The sequence below is a fragment of the Taeniopygia guttata genome, chromosome 15, assembly GCF_048771995.1.
Source record: "Taeniopygia guttata chromosome 15, bTaeGut7.mat, whole genome shotgun sequence".
NCBI classification, from domain to species: Eukaryota; Metazoa; Chordata; class Aves; order Passeriformes; family Estrildidae; genus Taeniopygia; species Taeniopygia guttata.
Window position 1 is genome coordinate 12,305,665 of NC_133040.1, and position 25,468 is coordinate 12,331,132.

The following is a 25,468-nucleotide window of genomic DNA, read 5'->3' on the forward strand; positions in this document are numbered from 1 at the left end:
GACCGAGACCACCGGGCCGAGCCGAGGCCACACGGGGCTGCCCCGCTCGCCGGCCCCGCTCGCCGGCCCTGAGCATCGCGCATCCCCCCGGGGAGCCGAGAGGCACCTGCGGGCCGGGCCCCGCTCAGGTGAGCCCCGGCACAGCCCCGGCACATCCCCGGCACAGCCCCGGTACAGCCCCGGTACAACGCCCGCTGCCCCGGGGGAGCCGCCGCTGCTGCCACGGGCGGAGATGCGGCGGGGGCGGCCGTGAGCGCGGGGCCGGCGGGGACCCCCCTTCCTTTTCCCCTTCCTTTTCCCCTTCCTTTTCCTTTTCCCCTTCCTTTTCCCCTTCCTTTTCCCCTTCCCCTTCCCGTTCCCCTTCCCCTGCCCTGCCCTCCTCCGCCGGACGGAGCGGAGCGGAGCGGGCGGGGAGCGGGGGGAGTGGTTACGGGCTCCGGCGCGACACCCCCGGCCCCCCCCGCCCCGCTCAGCCGCCCCTCTCCAAATAAATCAGCACCATGACTACTTCTGGGCATGGAACAAAGAGGATGCTCTCCCGGGGCCCCGCGCTGCTCCTGGCGCCGCTGCTGCTCCTGTGCCGAGGTAACCCCGGTCCCGCCGCCGCGACCCCGCCACTGCGCTCCTGTTTGTTTCGTTTGCTTTTTGTCTTCATTGCTGTGTTTGTTTTCGGCTGTTTGTGTTTATTCCATGTCTGCTCCCTCTCCCGCTGTTATTTAAGGCCGTTTCCCCCATCCCAGCCCTCCCTCCCCGGCGCTCCGCGCAGCGCTGCGGGAGGAACGCGCTCGCAGCTCCGTCTCTGGGGCGCACCAAGGAGTCCCCATCACGCTCCGCTGTCCCCACGCGTGTCGCGGGCTCCCGGCCCCCTGCGCCAAGGCTGCCCGCTGCTTCGGCCGCTGCCGATTTGGGGGGAAAAAAGGGAAAAGTTTGGGCATGCCGGAGCTCTGGGGGATGGAGAAGGGTCGTGGGATTTGGGGTTTCTGACGAGGCAGTGACCCCCGTTCCTCCCTGATGCGCCGCGCTCTTTCTGACTACCTGTGGGTGGGGGGAAAGATGCGCAGGAGCTAAACCCCTTCGGTAACAAAATACTTGTGCGACCTTTTTGCGCTTATTTCCGAGAAGGACGGGTTTCGGTGGGCTGGCGGCGAGCGGGGTCTGGCCCTTGACTGGGCTCTGGTGGGATTCCCTCACCACGGCCAGCTGCGAGGCAGGGAGTGAGGCTGGGAGATGCTCTTCCTCTGTTATTTTATTTTTATTTTTTTCATTTCCTCCCCAGCTGGAGTTGGGAGCAGCGTTTTGGGTCCAGGCGCGGGTGTTTTGTGGGGAAGGGCTCACCCCAGGCTGCCAGAGAAAGTCTTTAGCAGGACTTCACTCTGGGCACGTTCTCCTCTGCCTGCTCCCGTGAGCTCCCTCGCAGATGCTGTTTCTAATAAACAGGGCTTGTTAAAAGCAAATTAATTAAGGTGCACCGGTGCTGAAGTTGTTCGGGGATTCGTTTGCGCTTACTGCTTCTCGGGACGGTGCTCGCGTTTGGCCGTGGAGCTGGGGCTGCTGGGGAAACTTCACGCGGGGCTTAAATATGCCTAAATGCAAGGATTTTAGGTGAAAAAGGAGCGATCCATGGGAAGAGTAATAGCAGTAGCTCTTGGGGAAGGCACAGGGAAGGCTTTGTGGTGGGGAAGTGGTTTAGGAAAGGTTCCTACAGGAAGAGCAGGAACGATTTGCTAGGAAGGAGGCACCAACCTTCTTGTGGGGACACACAGAAGATGGACAGCAGGGGCTCCTCGCTCTGCTCACCCCAAAAAAGCACCGCTTGCCCCTGCCCTCCATCCTCCTCCTTGGCTGGGCCGTGTGCAGCCTCGGCGGCACCTGGAAATCCTCCTGAGCAGGACACGGGCTGCAGAGTTTGGGGTGCAGGGCATGGAAAATGAGGTGCAGCTTGTGGGGACTGGGGCACCGAGCACAGGACGGAGGGCATGGGCTTTCTGGGGGTCAGCCCAGCCCCATGGAATGGTGCCTTTCTGGAGTCAGCCCTGCCCCACGGAATGGTGCCTTTCTGGGGGTCAGCACTGCCCCACGGAATGGTGATGGTGGCTTTCAGTGGTCACTGCGATGCCCTGTGCGCCGTGCAGCTCTTTTATTGAGGAGGGAGTTAGGTGCAGCAAAGGAGCAGGTTTTCGTTTTTTTTGGTTTGTTTAAAAAAAATATCTTTTTTATTTCTTGCTTTGACATATTAATGCTAATCTTTTCCCTGATATTCCCCCCTCCCTTCTCCTCCTGTGTGGGTAGCTACCATGGTGAGATTGGGCTGTGGGTGTAATTCTTCCAGCGCTCTGAGTGCTTAAACATATGGAAACCCACTTTGAAACAGTTTGTGGCTGCAAACCTAGCGAGGAATGCATGCATCCATCCATCCCTCTCCGCTGCTGAGCCCTCCCTGCCCAGCGTGCGCCTCAGGAGCTCGCAGAGCGCTCCCAGCTCGGGCTGTGAATACCGAGCGCCCTCCCCGCCTGCGCCTCTCTGCTCTCCCGGCTCAGCATCCTCCTGCTGCCCCGCGGAGCGCTGTCCCTGCCCTGTCCCAGCGCTGTCCCTCCCTGTCCCAGCGGTGTCCCTGCGTGCAGAGCGCCTTTGGGCTCAGGGCAGAGCTCCTGGGAGAGCGGCAGAGCCGGGAACGCCTCCCCCGGGGCTGTGCCCATCTTCCCGCAGCTCCGGGTCGCTTTTCTCCCCTGAACCGCAGGGGTTAAGGAAGGAGCCGCATCTCGCTTTGGGTTCTCGCAGCCGGGAGAGACACCTGCCCGAGTCCCGGCGCGCTGCTGCCATCTCCGCAAAGCTCGAGAGACGCTCGCTTGGGCTCTTGCCATTTTTCTCCATTTCTTTCCCTTCTCTTCCTCCCTTCCCCCTTTGGGCAGGCTGCGGTGCGGGGAGCCAGGCTGAGTTTCCGCAGCCTCCTCCAAGCGGGTGGCGTTGGTTCTCCCGGCAGGCAGGTTCCCTAAATAAATAGCTTTGGGAAGGTGCAATGAAGAGATCACTCGGCTGCCCCGGCCCTGCGGCTGCCGGCGGGCAGGGGCCGTGCGGCTGTGCTCGGCAGCCCGAGGATGTCTCCGCCTGGCAGCAGCCCCCGCTTGTTGCTGCCATCTCGGCAGGGTTTTGGCCGCCTTCCCCGCTGGCGGCGGCGGAGCTGTCTCCGTGGTTTTATAGGAATAGGTATCCTGCGAGCGAGCTGGAGGAGTTACCCGAATATTTGGTTCTGCTGGCCCCGGGGCAGGAGCGCTCCCCCAGCCCCGAGGGATGCTGCTGGCGCTGGGTGTCGCAAGGACCCGCGATCGCTTTTACACTCCGGCTCCAGGGGGGCGTGGGTGGAGAGACATGATGCTTATTTTATTATGTGTCCCTGGATCACTCTGCCTAATATGGAGACGCTTTCTGTGCACAGGCTCTTTAGGAACAGAAATGAAAGAGCTGTATTGTCTACTGTACAATAGATTTGCAGATCACGATCGTGCAAACTGTTGAAATGTAGGTTATTTTCCCCAGATTAGTGCAGATCTCAACGTTTTATGAAATGACTGTTCAAACTGATGTGAAGTGGGGGATAGTGGGCTGGGGGGAGAAGTCTGAAATTATTATAGTGCCTTTTGCTCCAGCATCCATTAGAGCAGAATATTTTAGATACCCTGATTTTACTTCCCATCAGCATAAATCTAGACCAGCTGCTCTGAAGTCAGTGAAGCTACTCTGGATTTATGCATTGCTGCTGCGATTGGTATTGGGCTCTCTGGGAATGCAGGAGGCAACTCTGTGACTTACCCTGCACAGCATTTTTCAATTCAAAATCTCCTGTCACTGCTGCTGCAGCCTCCTTTGTGTATTTGAAATGGGGAAGTCTCACTGGTTTTGGGTTTTGATTATTTTCTTCAATATGTGTGGCTTGGTCATAGAACTCTGTTCACTGACTCTGGCTGATCAATAGAGTCTTTTGTGGTTTGAATACCAAAATAGCTACATGAAAATATAAAAATCAATTAAATGCAATTAATTTGCTGTATTTTATTGCTGGGAATGATAGTCAGTCCCAGCCCTATTATCTGTGGTGAGGAAGGTATGAGCGAGCCCAGGAGCAGCTGCAGGAGGTCAGAGCAGAGGGTTGCCAAGACTGGGACAGGGTTTGTGTCTCAGGAAGGATTTTTTGGATGGAGGATGCGCTCCTGAGCCAGAGACAGCTCCATTTATTTAATTGCTGTGCTGGGTTTGCCATCCTGGATTTGGTCGCTCTGTGAGCCCAGGCAGCAGTTTGGAAGGCACAGTCCCTGGGCAAGGACTGCCTTGTTTCCAAGTGCTGGAGAGAAGAGTCTGTGCTCCATGGAGGCGCACGGGGATTTGGGTTATGCAGGGCTTTAGGCTCTGCAGGGCTTTCCCATTGGTGCCAGTGGGATGGAGCTTCCACCCTGCTGACCCCACGCTGCGTCGGGCTCATCCTGCCCTTCTCCACGGCTCCTCCATCCCCATGGCTCCTCAGAAATGTGTTTTGCAGCTCAGGGGGCCCGTGCTGGCCGTGTCCCTGTGCTGAAAGGTGCAGGAAGGGGTGTCATTCCTCCTGATGTTGGGTTATGGCAACCGGTGCTGCTTGTCCTGACCTCGGTGGCTGATGCTGGCACAAAGCACAGGTTCTGCTGAGATGGAAGGTGCTTCACAAAGCTCTGTGCTTCGTGGAGGTGGCTGCAGACCTGCCCTGCCTCAGAGGAGCAAAGGGGAGCTCTGTCCTGCACAAAGCAAGCAAAACCAAGGTCTTCTGGCCTTATAAACCTCCCAGTGAAAGAGAAGCCACCCCACCTACATAAATACTGTCAGCTCAACAAATTTAATTCTCTGATCTTGATTCCCCATTCCCTCTTTGCCTAAACATAACGACTGCTGGTTGATGACAAGCAGTGACTTGGCTTGTTGGCAGAGCTGCAGCTCTCAGCCCTGTCAGTGGCTCAGGGATGTGCTGGCACGTGGCGCTTCCCCAGCTGTCACATCCCCTCCCATTAAGTGCCACCGAGGCTGTGGGCTGTGAGGTACCATGTGGTGCTCTAGATGTCGTGGAAGATGCTTTGCTTTCGTGCTGTGGGGAGTTCCCAGCTGGCATTTCAGAGGAAGCAGTGAGGATGGGCAGGCAGAAATTACAAGCAAAGAGGTCCCTGGAGACAGCTCAGGGGAGGGGATGGGGACTGCTCAGTGTCTGCCTTTCCCTGGGTATCCCCACTGCCCTCCGTGACGCAGAGAGCTGCGGTGGGAAGGCAGCCAGGGCTGCTGGAGTGAGCTCCTCGTGCAAGGACTTTGCTCTTTGGGCAGTGCACAAATTCCCTTTAGTCTCAGGTGCAAGGTAAATATTAATGTTTTTTACACGCTTCCCGAAAACTCTCTTGCAACACGCTTTGAGCTGTTCTTTGTTTACATAAATGTTTCTTTCTGACAGCATTCAGAAAGCTTCATGAATTTATGATGTGCTCCAGATTCAAGCACACTTTTTTCCTTTTCTCTTTTTTCCTTCTATTTTTTTTTCTCCCTGAAAAACACTTTCCTCCCAAATTTTGGTGATGAAATGGCAGGAGGAATGCATGTTTCAGCAGACTGTTGGGAGGCAATGTAAACACCATCTTTCATGGAAAATCAGTTTGTTCAAGTTCAAAAGCAGCCCAGCCTCTCCACTTGATCAATTTGCCTGTCATAGGGGATGATTTTAAAAGTGGTGATTATGTCCTATCTTGTCTCTTGCAACTTCAGGCAAGGAGAGAAAATTAAGTGTAGCATTTGATTTTAACTCTGTTTTTTTTTCCTGATATTTTTTTGGTGATGGTGGTAGTCAGAGAGTGAGCAAAGGGTTGCCCTGAGGGGTGAGGGATAGCCAGGAGCAGAGGAGTTTCCACGAGGCTGCCGTCTGCTGAGTAAACTAATTGGAAACTGCATGTAAGCCAGCTCTGCTCATGTCACCGTGCCTGCACCAGCTGGCCTCAGGAGCTGCTCTGCCCCATGGCATCCCCTGCAGTGGGGAGGGAGACCTGCAGTGGCAGGAAATGGGCTTTTAGTGACAAAGCTGCTAAATCCTGGGGAGCTCGGGGCTCTGTGCTTGCCTGGCCATCTCCTCCTGCCTTGGGATGCTGCTGCCATCTGCTTAAAGGCTGTGCAGGGACCACAGCTCTGCTTATGGGGAGGGGATGGTGTGAAACCACCCCTGCTGGGCAGCTCTAGCTTGGCATCGTGATGGAAAGAAATGATGGAAAAACTCCACTGATGCAATTCTGTGGGAACCCAGAGCATCCCTCTGGCTGCCCTGGCAGGTCTGGGACCCTGGCAGGGGTCAGGAACCCCCCTGGACAGAGCCCCCAGAGACACTGTCTGTGATCTCTGTCCATGGAAAAGAGTTTTCAATCTTACAGGATCAATTACAAGCTCTGAGTGTTTGATATAAGTAATAAGTGTGGCAGAGGTGCAAAAGTAAAATTTTAGGATTCTAGATTAGGGGTCCAAAGGGGACAAGATGGAGGAAATTGGGTGTGCCTTGTCCTTTTTCTCCTTCTTCATGCCCTCCATGTTTCACTGTGGTGTTGGCATTTTTCTGTTGGTTCAGGCTGGGGACACACTGTCCAACGTAGGTGACAGATATTGGCCCGTTATTGTAAATCCAGCACAGGTAGTTTGTGGTATTTAATGTTTGTACCATCCCACTGAGGGCAGAGCCCCACACGCTGCCCTGCAGGACAGAGCTGCGGCAGGGCAGCAGAACATGTTAGAGATAAACAGAATAAACAGCCTTGAAACAGCACAGACCAATTATGGCTTCTGCTTTGGCAGTGGGGCTGACAGACAGAGACTTTCTACAATCTTGGGATCATCAATAGCACAGATTCCAACACAATTCCAGCTGGGGCTAAATGGAGAAGCAGGGATGGAAATCCTCATTCTGGCCAAGCCAAGGGGCTCAGCAGGCTCCAGAAATGCTGTTTGCACTGGTGGCAGCCCATGGGACGTGTGAGAGGTGGTGCCTCTGGTTTGGCTGTGGGCTGAGGGAGACCTGGGGGCATCAGCCTGAGGAGGAAAAGCATTTCTGCTAGAGAGGGGAGAAATGTCATCCTCATTACCCCAGAAATAAAATCCTTTAGAAGGATTGAGAGGTGCATGTATCTTTGTTTTTTTTTTTTTTTTGTTTAGCTTGTATGGAAACATTTCAAAAACAGATGGCAAAGCAGAGATTTATTTCCTGTTAAGTGCAGAGGGCTGGTGCACAGGACCTTATCTGCTTGTGGGCCCTGTAATAAACCTGCCAGCAGGTGATTTAAACTCAGTTTTTCTGATTGGGAGAGTAGTGAAAGGAACAGGGTTTATGTTACTTAGGAATTTTATGGCCAATGTTAGATTTTTAAGATGCAGGAATGATCAGGGCATGGCTCTGTAGCACCGGAGATGTTCATTTCTTTAATAAAGGATCTTCCCTGAGTCAGAAAATGAACCATTTTCCATTATTTAGCAGCTGAGCTGCCGTTGCTGTTTGCACGAGTGACAGACACAGCTACTTTATATCTCAGTTTAGGAGTTGTTGTCAATTAGCCACAGCTTTTGCTGAGCAGCAAGACTCTAGTCACAATGGGGAAGGAGGGCTGTCTAATGGATGCTGCAGCTTCAAAAAAGGATGAAACTCACACCAAAAATAAGACAGAGCCCCTGTGCCCTAAAAGGGAGCCCTTGAGCAGATGGAACAGGTTTTTATGCAATAAGCAGTAACTAGAAACGCAGTAAAGAGTTGATAGCCGCTGACTGGTCTTGGTACCCAGATTTTTGTTTGAAAAAGGAAAAATTTGAAAAAGGAAAAAATCCAAGATGAGTTTTGGAAGGAGCTGGTCTGGATGTCTTCACGGGGCAGGTCCCTGGGCAGTGTGAGCACCAGGTCTGGTGCAAGACAGCAGCCCCCCAGCCCTGGTGCCTCTGTCCCCGGCCCTGTGCAGTCTGAAAGGTCACTGGGGGTTCCCAAGGGCACTCAGGGAGCTGGGGGAGCAGGGAGTGATGACACAGAGCCTGATTTGTCTTTCCCTGAGTGCAGGGAGGCCACAACACACACACAGCCAAACAGGCTTTTCAAAGGTTGCAGCGGAGGCACCCGGAGAGGATGGCAGGAGCTTTCTGGAAGCTGCAGAGCTCTCTCAGGGCAAGCTCAAAGGCCAGTGTGCCTCAGCCTCTCCAAATCATGGGAATTAGAGCTGGAAAAGTTGGCAAATAAACTGCCTTTCCCATCTCTGGAGGTTGGGTACAGCCTGTTCCTGAGCACGGCTGGTTTTCAGCCCTGCAGGACTTCTGCTGCTTCCCTTGGCAGAGTCTGCAGCCCATCAGACCTCTCCTCCATCCTGCCTACACTTTTCCTTCTTTGCTTCATTCCATCATCTATTGCATGGCCTGAGCTCCCAACTCTCTGTCCCTACCACCCATCCAAAGCTGAACCCAGGCAAATCTATTAAACGGGGACAAATGCTCAAATAGTGAGGAATGCTCAAGAAAAAGAGCTGGGTCTGGCATTTAAATATCCAGCATGTAAATGCATTTACAGCTGGAGGTTATTTGGAGAAGAGAGGCCAAGGACTTGAAACACACGTGGTGATGAGCCATAGATTATGCTCTGAAAACACTCAGAAGGCAGTTGCACTATCTAATTCATCTCCCACTAAGACATTCTGCTCCAAGGTGTTTGGAAATAATGGAGTAGCTTAGATACTAACATTATTAAATCCTCATCTTTGACAGCTATGAGAATTAATATACAAAGGTTTCTTCCACTTTTTTTTTTTCCTAATGCAGCAGAATTACTCATTTCAGGTATTTTGCTTAGGAGTAGCCCACTGAAAGTTATTACATGAATATTGCTGCAAAAAAGGTTTAACTCCATTAAAGAGAAGAAACAAGCAAGGGATAAACAGAAGACAGCATGAATTTTATAGCAGTTAAGACATTTTTTTCTTTTCAAATATTAATAATGCATCATTCTTTCACCTGTAGATCTCAAAGGGCTTTAGAGGAAAAAGTGGGTACCATGGAAGCCGTTGTCTGTCCTCTGCATCATCCCCAAGAGGTGCCCTGGGGCAGTAGCCCAAAGTCTAAGCCCTGCTGGCAGGGAGAGCAGAGGTGTTGGGTGAAGCTGGGCCCTGGGGTTACTTTTTGATGGGTTTTGCTGCTGCTCTTTAAGGAGTGAGGCTCACCTTGGACAGAGGCCGCTGAGGTTCGTGGCCAGTCCATTAGCCCTGGTGTGCTGAGCACAGCTCAGCCCGGGCTTGTTGTGGTGCCTGAGCTGCTTGGCACCTCCAAGCCCCATGCCAGGCAGTGCTGAGGCTCTCTGGAAGGGCTCCCTGTCTGCCCCAGCACTGGCACTACTCGGTTCTTCTGCTGTGTTTGATTTGCATTTTTATGGGAAGTCACAAGCAGAAATGAAGAGCTGGAATTGTTGTTCTTTATTGCTAAAATCCAAGACAGCCCCACAGAGGGGAGCCCAGATGGTGGTGCCCTTCTCATCACCTTGGTGGGATGAAGCTGGACAGGCCATGGGGATTGGGGTATTTTCAGGGACTGCACTGAGGAGCTGTTCTTCAGACATGCCCTTCTAAACCCCAATGTCCATGCTGTGCACCTTATTGCACTTATTATAGTGTCATAATGAGATTATTGGAGTCTGGGGGACAAGTATCAGCTCCTGGGTACAGCTTCAGCTGTGTCTTCTTGAAGTGTCCTGCTCATCCAGAGCTAGAGCATCTCCAGCTCTAATGCATATCTGTCAAAATGCTCATCCCTGAGGTGTCTGGGAATTGCTGTGGCAGACTCCAGTCTGTGGGACCTCATCATCTGAGTTATTATCTCCAGAGCACAGTTATCTCCCTCAGTGGCAGTCTCCTATTGAAAATCATCTCTTTCAGCAGGGCACTTGCATTTATTTACTGTGCAGCTTCTCCCATTAGTACAATCATTACTCCTTGGACTGGGTTTGAATTCAGAGCATCCCACTGTGGTACTTAAAGAATTAATTACAGTGATGAAAGAATTCCTCTAAAGACTTCTATGAATTGGTCTGGTTGAAGTGTTTTAGCTTTGCTTCAATTGGTGCAGCCCTTGTCAAAGGATGGTGAGAAAATGCATGGGTCAGTGATTTAGATGAGGTAAATTACGTTAGAAAAATTGATTTGATTTAGAAAGTGAGCTTTCAGATCACAGGGAATTGCCTGCTTCTTTCTCTGCCGTGCTGATTCTCCCTGAAGATGAGCAGAGGCAGATAATTCAGGGTTAAAGTAAGTGGTTCTTGTAAAAGGTTTGTCAGAGAGTGAGGAGAGACGGGCTGACACACATCTTTAGATAAACCATTATTGACCCATATATTGCTATCTGTGCATCAGCTGGAGTTACAGCTGGACAGGAATGCTTATAAACACACTCAGGCAGTTCATGTGGCTTGCTAAAGAACAGAGTCCTTGTTTTTAGGTTTGGCTTTTCTTTTTCTCTCCCCAGCAATGGTTTTGCCATGCAGCACACTGGTTTTGCTGCGTGCTGCCTCAGCCAGCTCTGCACTGCCTGGCCCTGTGCTTAGTCATTCCTGGGGCTGGCACTTGGCTTTTCCCGAGCTTTGTCACCTCCTCGGATCAAACTGGTTTTCCTCCTTCCTCCCTTGGCTTCATCTTAACGGGGCTGCGGTCCCTGGGCTGCGGGGGGGTGATGCCAGGAGGTTGGGCAGTGTCCCCTGGGGGATGGTTCCTAAAATTCACCTTCTGAATGAGCAGTTCCCTTCCCTGCATGCTGAGGGGTCTCTCGGAGCTCTTCTCCCTCCAGCTGGGTGCTGCCCGTGGGGGTGCTGGGTTGTGAATGCAAAGAAAAAGTTTAGTTAGAAGTTGTTTTATTTTTTTTCTTAATTTTTAAAAAATATCTTATGTTTTAGTTTTTTTTTTTTTTTTAACTGAGGAGAAGTAATATTTTATAAGTTTTTTTATATAGTTCTTTATAGATCTATATAGTTTTTTATAAAGTTCTTTATTTTTTAAGGAAGGGTTAAAAGTTTTGATTTTTTGGATGGTTTTTGGTTTATATTTTTAATTTTTATGGTTTTTTTTTACTTTTTTATTGGTGTATTGTTGATAGATTGTTGTTGTTGTTTTTTTTTTTTTTCAGAGATATTCTGGGGGGGGGAATGTAGATATTTTAGATTTTTTTTAATTTGTAGGAAGTTAGTTTGGTTTTAGTTTTTTTTATTTTTTGGTTTTATTTTAGTTAGGTTATAAGGTTTTTTTTTCTCCATGGGCCAGGCAGGGGAGAGTCTGTACTGCACTCTGACTGGAACTAAAGAGAGAAAGTTTCCCTGGAAGTTCTGGTTTTAACCCCTCTGTGTTCTCAGAGGCGTGTCCAGCCTTCAATTTGTTAATCTAAGTGTTAATATCTAACCTTAATCACTGACTGGCTTGACTTCCTTTTTTTCTGAGAGAATTCTATGTCAAACCACGACAGGCTGCTGGCCCGGGACCCACACTGCTCCTCCCATTCCTGAGTTGCTCCGTGCTTGTCAGGGAGCAGGGATGGAGCCTGGCAGCGTCTCAGTTTGCACTTTGTAAAATTTGTTTTTTTAAAAAAAAACTGTTCAGGAGATGACTTTTGCCTAGCAGTGCTTTTTGTTTCTTTCTCACCTTGCAAACCCTCTAGCTTGCAGATTGTTTGCTGGGATGCTGAGAGACCTCATTTCCTCATTTTTGGTCTGTCTAGCACTGGTGATATTTGTCTCCATAGTTTCAGCAGCACCTTGGCATGGCAGTGCAGGAGTGGGGCTCTGTGTGCCTGTGCCATTCCCTGTCCCCAGGGTGGGCACCAGCGGGGTGCAGAGCCCCAGTGGCACCCCCAGGGCTGGGAAAAGGTTCTGTGCACATTCCTGTGCTTGCAGAGAGATTTTTCCACAGCCCAGCCCCGGGCTGGGAAGTGAGATGACAAGTGCAAGGAGAGAAATGATGCTGGGGAGAGCTGGAACGGAGCCTCCCGCCAGCAACTGAATTCAAGGCTGCAAAAAGAAGTTGCAAAAGTAGCAATCCATCTGTCCACTTAGTGGGAGAAGCCTAAGATCATTTCACAGTAATCAGCCCCCTGGTGTTCAAAAAAAACCCAACCAAAAATACTGCAGGTTTGTGCTTTACTGTGGGTAACTGGCAAAATCTAAAGCAAATTAATGTTCTCAGAGGCTGTGAGGCTTTCCCCCTCCTCTTTTTGACAAGTAGGGGCTGTATCAAGTTAAAAATAATATAAGACACAATAGACTGTCTTTGTTTTTTTAGATAACCATATTTCTGCCATATATGTCAGAGATTTTTTGGCCTCACTGCAGCTCTCTGGTTCATTACCAGCAGAGTTATTGGCAAGTGGGTGTTTTGGTGCAGGGTCACCATCCCTTGGCGTGTTCCCAAGGTGATGCACTGTGCAGGTGCACTGCCATGCTGCAGCTCCTTGCCTCTACCAGTGTCTCCAATAAAAGGCAAAATAGTCAGGCATTTTAATTTGGTTGTAAAAATTTGCTCCAGGCACTACAAAGTTTGGGAATGTTTGTTTATTTATTTATTGTAATCTCATTTTATTCTTCCTTTCCCATTAACTGTGAGGGCATAGAGGAAACAAGCTCCAAAGATGCCTCTTGATTCTTGCTTATGTGAATTGAGGAGCATAGAATTGGAGGAAGATCACTGATTTCTGCCTCTGTGTGTGGAAATGTTCATTCAGATTAAAGGAGAGGTGGCAAACGGGGAGGTTGGGACATGCCAAGCTTGAAGGTGTCCATATGGAGCCCTTCTTGCAGGCCATTACTGGAGAAAGATGTTCAGGGTGGGTGTTTCCTGGTGCCAGGTGTGGGTGGCACGCTCTGGAAGGATGTCCCTGCTGTCCCCTGCAGCCACCGTTGGTTTTTTGGGTGGCTGGGGCTGTGGGGAGCAGAACTGGACCTGAGCACACGAGTGAGGCACAGCAGGACTTCTCTGTGCAACCAGAGCTGCTGAAATGCAGCAGCTGCTCTGCTGCTACACGACAATTTGTAATTAAAACACAACTTGCCATCCTGATTAGGTTAAGAATTTATATTAATTTGCAATTTTTTTTCCCCCCTGTATTGTGTAATTAGCAACATATGACGCTTACATTAGCTCAGTTAAAAGTTATAAGGATTAATTTGCACATCAAAGCCTCCCCATGAATCAGCTGGTGCCCTCATGAACTCACCCCTGCCTGCTCCAGGGGCACCTGGAGGCTCCAGTGAGCTGGTTCCTGATGTCCCATCCTCCTGCAAGGCCACAGTGTCCCTGTGCCCGAGTCACTCCATCAATGACAGCGTGACCCTCGCCAGGATGGGGCCATTGCCTCTGAGCTGGGCTGATGCATCCTGAAGCACCTGGGAGCACTTAAAAACTTAAAAACCATTATGTGATACTGCTGGTGGTTCTAGGTGCTTTGTGGATGCTCTAAAACCTCTTGGCCAAATTCTGATTGGTTTTACCCAGGTTAATCTTCAATTATGAGTTTTGCCTGAAGGCTTTGTAAGTCAGATTGGAGCTCTAACTAGTAAAGAACCTCGTTCAAGCAAGCCAAAACCAACAAGAAAACTACTATAAGCTAATTATAAAGAATGTCTTCTTTCTTTCTTATCTAGTCATAATATTGTCTTTCTTTCCACCTTCTGCTGAGCTGTGAAAATATTCTGCAAAATGATATTTTTGAGTAGATGGAAAAGTACACCCCTGTCAACAATATTTTTCTATTGTTCATCAGAGATAGGCTTCATAAAAGAAAAGATCTGTGCTGGAAAAGTACCTCGGCTGCAAACAGTTTATTCAAAGTCAGCTCAAATAGCAGGGAGGGTTTTTGAGTTCCTGCTCCAGCTGAAGTTGAAATGCAGAATGCAGCTTCTAATATTTCAGAGACATGAATGGTGCAGGTCATAATAATGTGTTGCCATTTTCACAAAAGATGGGTTTTCTATCAAAGCTTCCAGCGGAAAAAGGTCTGGAGGAGTTAAAATATTTACACACGGTTAAAGTTCCTGTGTGAGGGTGCCATCTCCTTCCCTAGGACACCGTGGCTGAGTGGAAAATGAGTTCCACCTTTTTTGGTTCATGTACCTGTCGGTGTGTCCATGCACTGATGTTAGGTTGGTGGGGTGTTAAATGTTTCACTTTTCCAACCATCAATTTCAATTGAATTTCATAAGCCATTAAAGTTCTCTGCTGCTTTCTTTGCTCTTTCGGTTATGTGAGCTTCAGCCATTTAGCTGTGGGTCCTGAGGCATGATTGCTCTGTGGAGCAGCAAAAGTAAATTGGTTCCTGATGTAAAATCCTTTTTTATATATATATATGTAATTTCTTTTTCTTTTTTGATCTCTCTAAGTCACTGTGAGTGGTGTTACACTGTTGGGCTGATGATGGAAATCTTCAAGCTTGGCTTTTTCTGGTCCAGTTCTGGATTCCCCCTCACAGCATCTTTTAAAAACCTTTTGTGCCTGGCTTGAATGGCAAAAACTTACAGAGGAAGAAGAGGTTTTTTGTTTGATTTTTTTTTGGTTATTTGGGTTTTTGTTTGTTTGTTTTTGTTGTTTATATATTTATCTTTAGAATCATGGTGCAAAGATTGGAGTGGGGTTTTGGGTTTTCTCCCTGTAGAAACGTTTATGAGGATGATAGTTACTTGGATCAAAAGAGATCTTTTGGCAGTTCCCTGACTTTGATTCAGTACTGGCAGTGCGACAAATAATGCAAAAGCAATCATTTCCCCTTCTCCCACTTTTATTCTCAGGATAAATGAATGGTTAAGATCTCTGTGCTCAAAAATAGTTGCTCATGGCTCTTACAGAAAAAATAAAAATCCATAACAGATGATTTGATCCTTGCTGTTGCTTTGTGTTTTGCACTGCTGAGTGTCTTTGCTGCCAGTCTGAGGCTAAACTGGACAAAGTTGATGTGCAGGCTTTGCAGATTGGCTCTGGGGGAAGGAGGACTGGACAGGGAATTTTGCTGTTTTGGAAAGCATTTCCTACGGTGGGAGGTGAGCAGTGGGGATGAAGCAGGCTCTTGCTGTCAAGGTCCACTGGTAGAACTGTTTTGCACAGCATAAAGTTAAAGAATTTGACAGAATACAGAAATGAATGGGGGGAAAAGTGTAGCTTTAATTTGCCATGTGATTTTAAAGTAGCTCAAACATCTCCTGGGACCTGCTGGGCAGTTCTCAGTGTGCTCCTCCTCCAGCTGCCTGGGCTTGATGCACAGACAGAGGTGTCCACCAGTGCTTTGCCAGGATTTCTCTTCTTCCTTTCTTTCCCTGCTTCCGTGGCAGTGGATGTGAGGATGAACTGCCATATTTTACATCTTCCCCTGCCAGCAGCCAAACGGTGCTGAGTGCCCCAGCTGGCTGCCCACCCCAAGGAATGTGCACTGCACCTTCCTGGAGCTTTCACCTCCTCCCATCGTTTCCAGTAGAGCCAGGCATAAAAAATTAGGCTGGGCCTGTACTCTTTATTTGGGGATAACTGCAGCAGTTCCTCTTTTTGTTTTTAAATCCTGCTAATTGGTGTTCTCAGCCTCTGCTCCAGCTTAATGAAGGCTGCTGTCTGGGAATCATCACAAACAGTGCTGGAAATGCATTTAAATGCTTAAATCTGTTGTACTTCTCTCTTTATGGGCTTATTCCTTCAAAGAGCATAACTATGCCCAGGGTCCCTCCCTGCCCGAGATGATTTCTTTCCATGAGCCCTGTGATGGGGCTCTGGCACCTCACAGCACAGAGGGTACACGGGGGTTTTGTGCCAAAGCAGGGAGGGAGCCCAGCCCCACTGCACCCCTCGTGCAGCATTTTCAGTCTGTTTGCTCCAGATGGGGCCTCTGGATGCTGGGCATGAGGACTGGGAGCATCCAGCTTCCCTCCTGGCCAGGGAGGAGAGCAGCCCTGCTCCTCTGACCTGCCCAGCACAAGCATCATTTACTCAACCCAGTTAAATGAACAGAGCTGCTGCGGCTGCACCGCTCGTGTCCCTCTGCCTGGCAGTCCCTGCATGTCTGTCCCTCTGCCTGGCAGTCCCTGCATGTCTGTCCCTCTGTTCCTCATGGTGAGAGCTCTGCAGTTGCACAGAGGCAGAGAAGGTTTTAGCTAAAAAGCAAAAGAAAAGGTCCCATGGGGGCTTTTCCCATCATGGCTGTGGTTGTAGCCACACGTTCTCCAGCCAGGTGGTCCTAGGAGGGATTTGCACAAGGCTTTGTGGTTTCTCCAGAGGCAGGATTTGCACAAGGCTTTGTGGTTTCTCCAGAGGCAGGATTTGCACAAGGCTTTGTGGTTTCTCCAGAGGCAGGATTTGCACAAGGCTTTGTGGTTTCTCCATGCAGTAAAACAAGTGCTTGTATTTCCAGAACAACGTGGGGTATCATTTATTTGTGCTCTGGTTGGAGGGAGATGCAAGTGGTCTAATTCCTGTATTTTAAGAGCAATGTTCAGCCCATGTGATGGACAGGGAAGATGAGAAGGGATTGCTACAAGCCAAAAGCAGCAAAGCCATGAAGCAGAGCTAGAGACAGCTTTAAGGCTATGAACATAATTACCCGAGGAGTCTGCCAAGGAACCAGATGCTGTGAATGAAAGAATAACTTCCATGGCTTGGCATCTGTCTGCAATCCAGGGAGAGGAGGAGAAGCAGGGGAATTGCATGCAGGGCTGGGAAACGGTTGCTCCAGTTGCAAAATGAGTACTTTCAAAAATATTTAGTCAATACTGGCATTTTTTGTATGGAGGAGAGTGAACCTGTTGGAAAGAAGAGAAGAGAGGTCAATGTGCTTGCCTTGTGGGCAGTTTGACCGTGTTCTGCAGCTTTGATGTCAGTGTTATGTGGCTGGTTGGCTTCTGGGAAGATCTAGGTGCTGTGGCAGCTTAAGCAGGTGGTGATAAATGAGGAAGATGTGACTGGGCTGAATTCTGAACCTTTGGGGACCCTTTTGTGCCCAGAACCCTACAGAGCACTCTGTTTTCCATGCATGGATGAGCTCAGTTGATATTTAAAATAAGTGGCTGCATGTCTGAGGTCAGGTCACTCTTGGCAGTGCTCTAGTTTCAAAAACCAAACTAGGAAGTTCCTGCTATTTCTCTCCCCAATTTATTTTTACAATTACTGTTAAAATAATTGCAGTCCTAGCAAAGGTAAACAGCTGGGTTCGACATAATCAGTACATAAACAATATCCATCATTTACATTGTATAAAACCTCTGCCACACAACATCTTCCTGAGGCTGCATCTTCAGGGAAAAATAGAAAGCCTTTATGGGAAGGGGAGCAGAAAATCAGCTGGGGTCCTCATGAATTGAGTACGTGTGGATATCAGCAGCAGTGTTGGCAGCAGTAGTGCAATCTCATTTCTGGTTGTGCTGGAACCAAAAAAAGTTTGTTTTTTTTTTTTTTTTTTTTTTTTTTTTCCCAGAAAAAGGTGGTGATAACAGAGCTGCACATGGGGCATCTTCAGAGCCAAGTGAGTGGTGCTTCCTGGGGTGCAGAAACAGAACTTGCCTCTCCTAGCTGGGAAATAAAGGCAGGGAGCAGTGATTAGAGGTTATAGGGGAAGTTATGTGATTTCAGGCCATCATAGCAGTGTTTTTCAAGCCAGGAAGAGGAAGAAGAGCTTTGCTCATGGGTTAGAGATTTTTTTTACTGTTTTAATAACCTTATTTTTTACTCTTATTTAGCTCTAATCAGTAGAAAATATGTTCAGCATGCACCTTGGGTGCACAGGATGAGATGGACATGGGAGTGTGTGGAGGGTTTGGGAGTGGAGGACATCACCAGCATCCCCAGGAGCCTGGCAGGGAGCAGGCAGGAAACTGGAGGTGACTGGAGGTGAACTCAGCTGCTGCTGCCTCTGCACACTTAAAACCTGCAGCGTGTGCATCCTTCTTTGTAGGCAACTGTGGTTATTCTGCCTCAAAATAACAAACCTTTTGTGCAAGTAGGAGTTAGGGGCAGGCCTCTGTACTGCTGCAGCTTGGGGACACAGTCATGTGCAAGTCAGAGAGCCACATCATGTTGAGTGCTGAATGACTCTGCTTATTAATATAATAAACCAGAGGAACACACTGTCATGACAGTCTCTGCAGCGAGAATCCAGGGGATTATTTCAACCAAAGCACATTAAATCTTTCTGTCTCCTGAAAATTGCACCCTGGAGGGATGGACTGGAGGGTAGGAGAGGTAGGAACATTTAACAAGGGCTTGCAGGAGTTTTTATGCATATCGTGGTCTCCAGAACAGCGCTCTGCTGTCTGGGGTTTTATATCTTCCCATCACTGTAGTTAAGTTCCTCAGACATGAGAAGAAGGAAAACATTCTCTCTTTTATTTTTTTCTCCCTTCATTCTCTATTTTCAAGATGAACTTTGCTGTAGCACTGGTACAAGACCTTTTCTTCAGATGTGCTGTATGAAAACATGCTGTCATCTCTCTGAAAGCTGTGAAGTGTGTGCATGTATATGTATATTCTGTATACCCAGGCACACACTACACAGAGATACATGTGTGTATACACAGGGCTTTTCCTCTCTCTCAGATAAAACAGGCCTTTCTCATCCCTTTAATCAAAACTGAGTGTTGTTAGCTGATGGAAGATAAAATTCCCACCAGGGTACCCTGATGGGCTCGCAGCTGTATCTGCTGGGACTGATTCAAAGGCAAGGGCACTCCTCCCCTGCTCCCCTGACTGGGATTTTGGTCACTGGGTGCATGGGGAGGTTCACCAGACCCTTGGAGAAGACCTGGTGTGGGTTAGTCAATGGCACCAGCCCAGCTGCCTCTGTGAGAGCCCAGCAAGATTCTCAGAGAGAGCAAGGTGAGGGGAGTCCCTGCTGATCCCCTCGAGGTATTTTGTGCTCTCTGTCTGCCAAATGCCGAGTACATCGGGCTGGTCCTTGTTGCTGTGCTGGGGAGTGGAGCTGCAGCAGCCCAGAGCAGAGGATGTGTCTCCCCTTTGCCACCCTCTGGTGAAAAATGTGCCCACATCTCCCTGTCTGTTGGCTTGACACACAAGCAGTTTTCTTTCTCTTTTTCTAATCATGAAGAGGGCTCAACACATTGTCTGAAACAGCTTTTTTTTTGCCTCAACAGGGAGGTTCCTTGAGGCAGTAATTGACTCTTTCTTTCAAGTAATGGCATTTTACCTGGGAAAGCAGCCAGTTGGTATTTTCAGCACAGCAGACTTCTGCCTTGCTTTGAAAGGAGCTGGTTCCAGATCCTCCTTGGTTTTTTTTTCCCCGTTAGGATGATGTCATTTTACTTGGTGCACTCTCTACCATGCTTACACAGTCTCTCCAGCTCCTTCTTGGAAACTTCCATTAGACAGGCACTTAATTTTATAGAAACAGCACCTGCAGGAGCAACAGTGAATAATCTGGAGTCCTCAGCTGCATCATGTTGGGCAACTGAAATGTCCTTTAAGTGACCCTGAAAGGAAGGCTGACTTGTTAGTGATGGTTTTTTATTTTCCACAAAGAATCATAGAATGGAACGTGTGATAACACAATTAAGAGTGAAGAAGATGCTGGATATGGGCAAGAAAACTAAAGAGACCAGGAGAGAAAGATTTCCAAAGCAGCAACAAATTGTTCTTCATTCTTAGTTTTCATGCCAATTTAACGTATTCATGAAAATTGCATCAATTTAACTTCAGGGGAGAAAAGAAGCTACAGGGTTGCTGTAGCTAAAAGGCTGCATCCTGTTTTAGTAAGTTTGCTATACTTTAGATTTTTATCTAGAGGGGCTTTTTTTATGGTACTTTCTACCAGCAGTTCTCCACACCTGTTTATTTTTAAAAAGCACTCTGCAAGCTGCAGGAAAAGGATGCTCAGCACAGTTATCCCTGCTCTGCAGGTAGAGGGAACTGGCAGAGATGTGCAGGAGCTTCGGTCTCTGCCAGAGCCAGGAAAACAGATGAGCCTTTAGCTCCTGAATGCTGTACAACACGACACAACCCTGCCTGGGAGTCATCCTGCAGCGTGTGACTGGAGCAGGAGGTGCTGGGCTGAGCTGCTCATCCTGTTCAGCTCACCTTGCTCTGTGTGCCTGCCCTTGAGTTACCACGGTGTGACAAGAATGAAAGCAGTGGTGAATATTTTGGATTATGTATAGCAGAGGCATGAAACCTTGATAGACTTGGCTGCTTGTCTGGCCTCTCTTACCAGTTAAATAATCTGGGGATGAATCTTCCCCCTGCTCTGAGTGCTGGTTTTCCCCTCTAGTGTCTCCCTCCTTTTCCTTTCTGCTTTGTTCATGTGCCCACTCTCAGGTGGGATTTAAGAAGCACTTTCATGGCTTTGCATGATGGAACTGGCAGGTTCTGCTCAGCCCATCAAGGTGCATAAAAATGCACTGTGAGCCTGCAATGCTGCTGTTACTGCTTCCTTCACAAGGTCAGTGCAGCCCTGCAGGAAAGCAGAGCTGGTCACTGTCCTCACTCCAGGACAGCCTTGGGCCCACAGGGATGGACATCTCCTGCCATTGGAGTGAGAGGCTTTGCTACAACAGCAGCACCACCTCTGCCCATCCCACTCCAGCAGCTACAGAAAGTGACCACAGGGGCACAAACCTGATTTGTTTTCTATGAGGTTTTGATGCATGAAATGCAGGGACAGTGTTTCTCTCCTGGTACCTGGAAGAACACGATGCTCTACAATAAATTAGCAATGCTGCTCTGCCTTCTGCTTAGGAAAGGGTTTTAAGGTGTTTTTTTGTGCTGTGCCTCTTGTGACAGGCTAGAGGCTGTAGTTTCTGGGTGTACTATATCCTCCTCAACATTTAAAAAATACAAATCCTTAAGAAAAAGAATAATACACTTCCAAATTTTGTAACTTCCTGTATGCAATGTGGCCTTGTTGATCAAGGTACAGGCACAGATCCTGCAGCGTGCTTAGGCAGAGGCACCAAAGGTTGCAGAATAGGGGCTGTAGTTTTTAAACTCTTTAGAGTTTAAAAAGAGTTAGATCTTTTCCATCTTTGCAAGTATTTCTGATGCTGTATAAGTACTGTCCTTGAGGTTTACCAGCAGCTAACACTATCACACGCTTCCATTCAAAGCAAAATCAGAGTGCCTCTTTTGTATCTCTAAGAACTATGAAAGCCTTCCTCACAGCATTGCAGACAAATGGAGATGGACAGTGATTAGCTGATGGTCTGGCTGCTCTGACAGGGTTTGATGCAGAGGGGTTTTCAGTGATGGGCTCTGAGGCGTCCCCCGTGCCTGTTCCACAGAGCTGCTGAATCCTCCCTGTCCCTGCTGGCTGTTTATTTGGTACCCACTGGGCACCTCTGGGTCCTGGGCAGTGAAGGTTCTGATAACTGAGCAAAGTGGACAAGTTGCCCAGCAGAAACATCCTGCTTGCAGCAGGTGCTGAAAAGGGGACTGAAAAGCTGCTTTTTTTCTCCATGGCCTTGTTTGGGGCTATTTGGAGGCAATACAGAAAAGGAAGGATCCTGTCATTCACATTGCAGGTCACTTTTAGCAATTATCAGCAGGAATTTAGCACCTAATATGTGTCTGACAAATCTGAATTAAATCTTTAATTGAAGGACTTCATGTGAGGAGTAAGCAAAATATGAAACAACCTGTTCACCTGCAATTGCTCAGGTGTGAGTGTCTCTCCTGTGTGAAGCAAGAGCTGCAGGTCACACAGCTCCTTTATCCAAGTACAAACAGCATCTCTGTGGATTAGGGTTTGGGTAGCAAGGCTGCCCCATCTGCAAGAAAATGACTTTGCCTGGTGCTGGTGGGAGGCTGTGGCACAGGGCTGCTCTTCCCAGGGAATTGATGCTCATGGCTATTGATTGCAAAGCACTTTGCATTGCACTGAATGTCAGTCTAGTTAGTTCATAAATTTATGGATGCCATTCTGCATTTGCCACAAATTTTCCTGCTTTCTGTCATTTTTTTTTCAGGGGAGTTTGAAAAAAATGACAACGTGATCTGAACAAATAGATATGGGAGTAAGATCCTAGCTTTTTAATTTGCATTTATTCTGTGTCTTGAAGAGTAGTGTTCAGCTACCTCTGCTTTCTAGTTTTGCCTTTTAACATGGCGTGAAGCCCAGGGAGACTCATTAGATGTTGATATAATGCTATTGGTAAAATATTGGTATTTGGAAATGATTGTCAGACAACTTTCATTTTCCATACACAAGTGCACAGTAAACACACCCATTTATCCAATACTTTGGAGACAGCTTTAGTCTTTCAGATATACACTGGGTAATTGAAAACAAATGTTAGCTTCTCTTTAATAGCGCTCCACACTAGTCACAGTGCTGTGTGACCGAGTTCTCATTTTAGTATTCTTCAGAGACATCTGAAGTGTGCAGCTTCTTAAATCTGAGCTGACTTGGAGCTCTCTGTAAAACACATTATTGCAGCTGTTGGAGGAGAGTCTGTTGTGTTTGCTCCTCCAGGTAATGCCTGACCTGTTCAAATTGGATGCCCTCCTTGCAGCCGACCAACTTTCTGGGCTGACATTTGGTAAAAACTTCAGCAGAGCTTCTCGTGTGGCACCTGACAGCTGGCATGCTGCTTTCTCCAGGTGGCCTTGGGGTGTGGTGGCACCAGGGGCTCTGGCTGCCCCAGCAGGGGCACACCCAGCACGGTGGGCACTGCTGTGTGCCCGGGATGTGCGAGCAGCCCGCAGGAGCTGAGCTGCCCTGGCAGCCAGGCTGGAGCTGCTGTGCCAGCCCTGATCCTGCACCCCACGTCCCCAGGGGCTCCAGGAGGATGCTCAGAGGTTTTGCTGTGGGGACACGACTCCAGGGGCAGCTCAGCTTGGCTCTGCAGTGAAGATCCATCCCTGGGGCAGCGCCCCGTGGCTTTTCACAGGCAGCCAGAGGCAGCGGTGCCTTTTGCTTCCCCTTGCATATTGAATTTGGGCTGTGGTGCTGAGGAGGAGCGTGCCACGTGTGGGATGTATCTCGTCTAACAATTAGTCATCCTGAAAGGGTTTTGGTTCTCTGTGCAGTCACTGCAGGGAGTGGGCTGCTTCAGAGGCAGCGTGTCCTGCTTTGACCCTGCTGTCTGTGCACAGGGGAGCAGGATCCTGGTCCTGCAGGGTGGAGAGGGGCAGCCCTGGCACTGCTCTGGACAGGGATCTCCCCCTGTGTGTGCCCTCAGCCAGCCCTGGAGCAGGGGAATATCCTCCTCCCCTGCCATGCCTTCATGGGCACTTTCTCAGGTGGGGAAGGGACCCTCAGGCTTTGCTCTGGAGGAGTGGCCACCACACTCCTCTCCAAAGCAGGAGAGGAGGTTTGCTCTTGGCAGAAGAACAACAGGTTTGCAGAATAAACCACTGCTGAAGAATAGAACTAATGAAGAGATTTGAAGTGCATTTATCGTTTGAAAAGTGAGTCTAAATATAGTGCCTGGAGTTCAATATCTCTTCAAGACATTAGATCAAATGTACCCATTCTGAGACTTTTACATTTTTCTTTTTTTTTTTTTTTTTTGTCTGTAAACCCAATGGCCTACCCCGGGAATTTAAATTCCAGTTGAGGTCCTTTGGACTCATGAATCACTTCCAGTCACAAAGGCACTGTAGTGCACTTGGGACGTGGTAATTATGTTAGTGTTCAGCAGGGCAAAGTAGAGCCCAGCTCACCTCCCTCCTATTGTATCAGCTTTTGGTGCTGTCTTGGGAATAGTAGTAATAGTAGTAGTAGTAATAATAAGAATAATAAAAGGGCTGCCACGAAAGCCAGGGAATCTGACTCAGTGCACACAGGCAAGAGAGGCTGGGGGAGCAGCAGCCCTTCCCAAGTGCTCCCCTGCCAAGTCTTTACAGTCCTCAGCCTTTTTTTGGATGAGCTGGGGCCATGATCAAGCAGTGGCTTCTTTTGTGAGACAGCTATATTCAGAAAGACTGTTCTCATACACTGAATAAAAATGGAAATTCGTCCCCAAACATCCACATTCATTTGTAAAAGAGTTAAGAAATGAAAACTGTCAACACCTGAGACTGAGAGCCCATCTGGCCCCCTGAAAGAGCTCAATTTTCTCTTTGCTGATCTGGGCCAGGTATATAAATGTGGTCGGCAAAACAGCAGCAGAGGTGCCTGGGCTCATTTCTGTTTGCATCCATCCACTAGAGACTTCTTTTTTAAGGATTTGCTAGGCTCCTGAATTGTCATCTTATCATAAAAAGGGAAATAAATCCTGTTTTCCCCGTGCTGCCATTCTCCCCAGATCTGTGCCAGAATTGGGAAGTTCTCTGCCTGTCTTGGTGAAGTTTGGAAATCAACTTAACCCGTGCCTTGCCGTGCACCCTTCTGTGAAATGAAGTGCTGAAGATTACAGAATCACAGAATAATCACAGAATAATCACAGAATAATCACAGAATAATCACAGAATAATCACAGAATAATCACAGAATAATCACAGAATAATGAGGTTGGAAGAGACCTTTAAGATCCTCAAGTCCAACCTATGCCCTGACACCTCAACCAGACTATAGCACCAAGTGCCAAATCCAGTCTTTTTTTAAACACATCCAGAGATGTGATTCCACCACCTCCTTGGGAAGACAATTCCAGTACTTTATTATTCTTTTGTTGAAAAATTTTTTCTAATATCCAACCTGTACCTTCCCTGATTGGTTCTGTTTGTTCATTAAATAAAACTAGTAGAGAAAAGATCACATTCAAATGCGTTATTTTCCAAGAGTGACATATGCTGTTGACTCACACAAATATGTCTCCTCTGGAGAGCCCCTCAAATGAGAAATCTCTGAGCACTTCATCTTCAGTCCTTAATGAGAACCTTTCTTATAGCAGAGCTATTAAAGACTCTGATCTTAATTCTCAAAAAAACCCACAAAAGTTGTCAAATGATACAAATCCAATATTTGATATGTTAATAACCAAAGAGGCTGTAAGAAAATATAACCTGAGGAAACACATTGACTTCCTGGTGGCGTGCTTCCCCTGCTGCTGCTTATTGCCACCGTGTTTCCTTGGCAGCAGCTTCTGCTGCATCCCTGGGTAATAAGATGCACACACTAATATGACAAATGTGTGGTGTATCGCAGCATGTACAGCGTGTGCAGGTGAAATGAAGTGTATTTCTTTATTTCCTTTTTCCTTCTGGTGTTTTCCAGGCTGTAAACTCCTTAGAAATAATTTGCTGACACGTGTTGTCACGAGGATGGTGTTTCTGTAGCACTGCCAGGAATTACCTTTGAGGGCTGTGTTCTGCTTCGGGGTGCAGCACTTGTGGTGTGGGAGTGGAAATGGCATTTTCTCCTTTATTTCAGTGGACAGCTAGCAGCTGCTGTGGCATGTGGCAATTGGATTTTTCTTCCTCTGTGTCAAGGAGAAAACCTCTCTGAGGTGATACATGCTCAAGTCTTTGCTGTGCAGCTGTGTAAGGAATGGATGACTTGGAAATCCCAAGTATTT

The 25,468-nt window shown here is 48.3% G+C and overlaps 1 protein-coding gene across 2 annotated transcripts in view; it reads left to right on the forward strand.

Moving 5' to 3' along the window:
* TMEM132B (transmembrane protein 132B) overlaps positions 1-25,468 on the forward strand; it is a 220,584-nt gene continuing 195,116 nt past the window's right edge. The window contains exon 1 of one of the 2 annotated variants that reach the window (XM_072936167.1): positions 1-128. Coding sequence is in view for 1 of the 2 variants with exons in the window: in XM_030285360.4 (XP_030141220.4) it covers positions 501-585 (85 nt within the window). In the remaining variant the exon portion in view is untranslated. Of the gene's footprint in view, positions 129-385; positions 586-25,468 lie in introns of those variants that run through there. The other variant, XM_030285360.4, reaches the window with a different exon arrangement.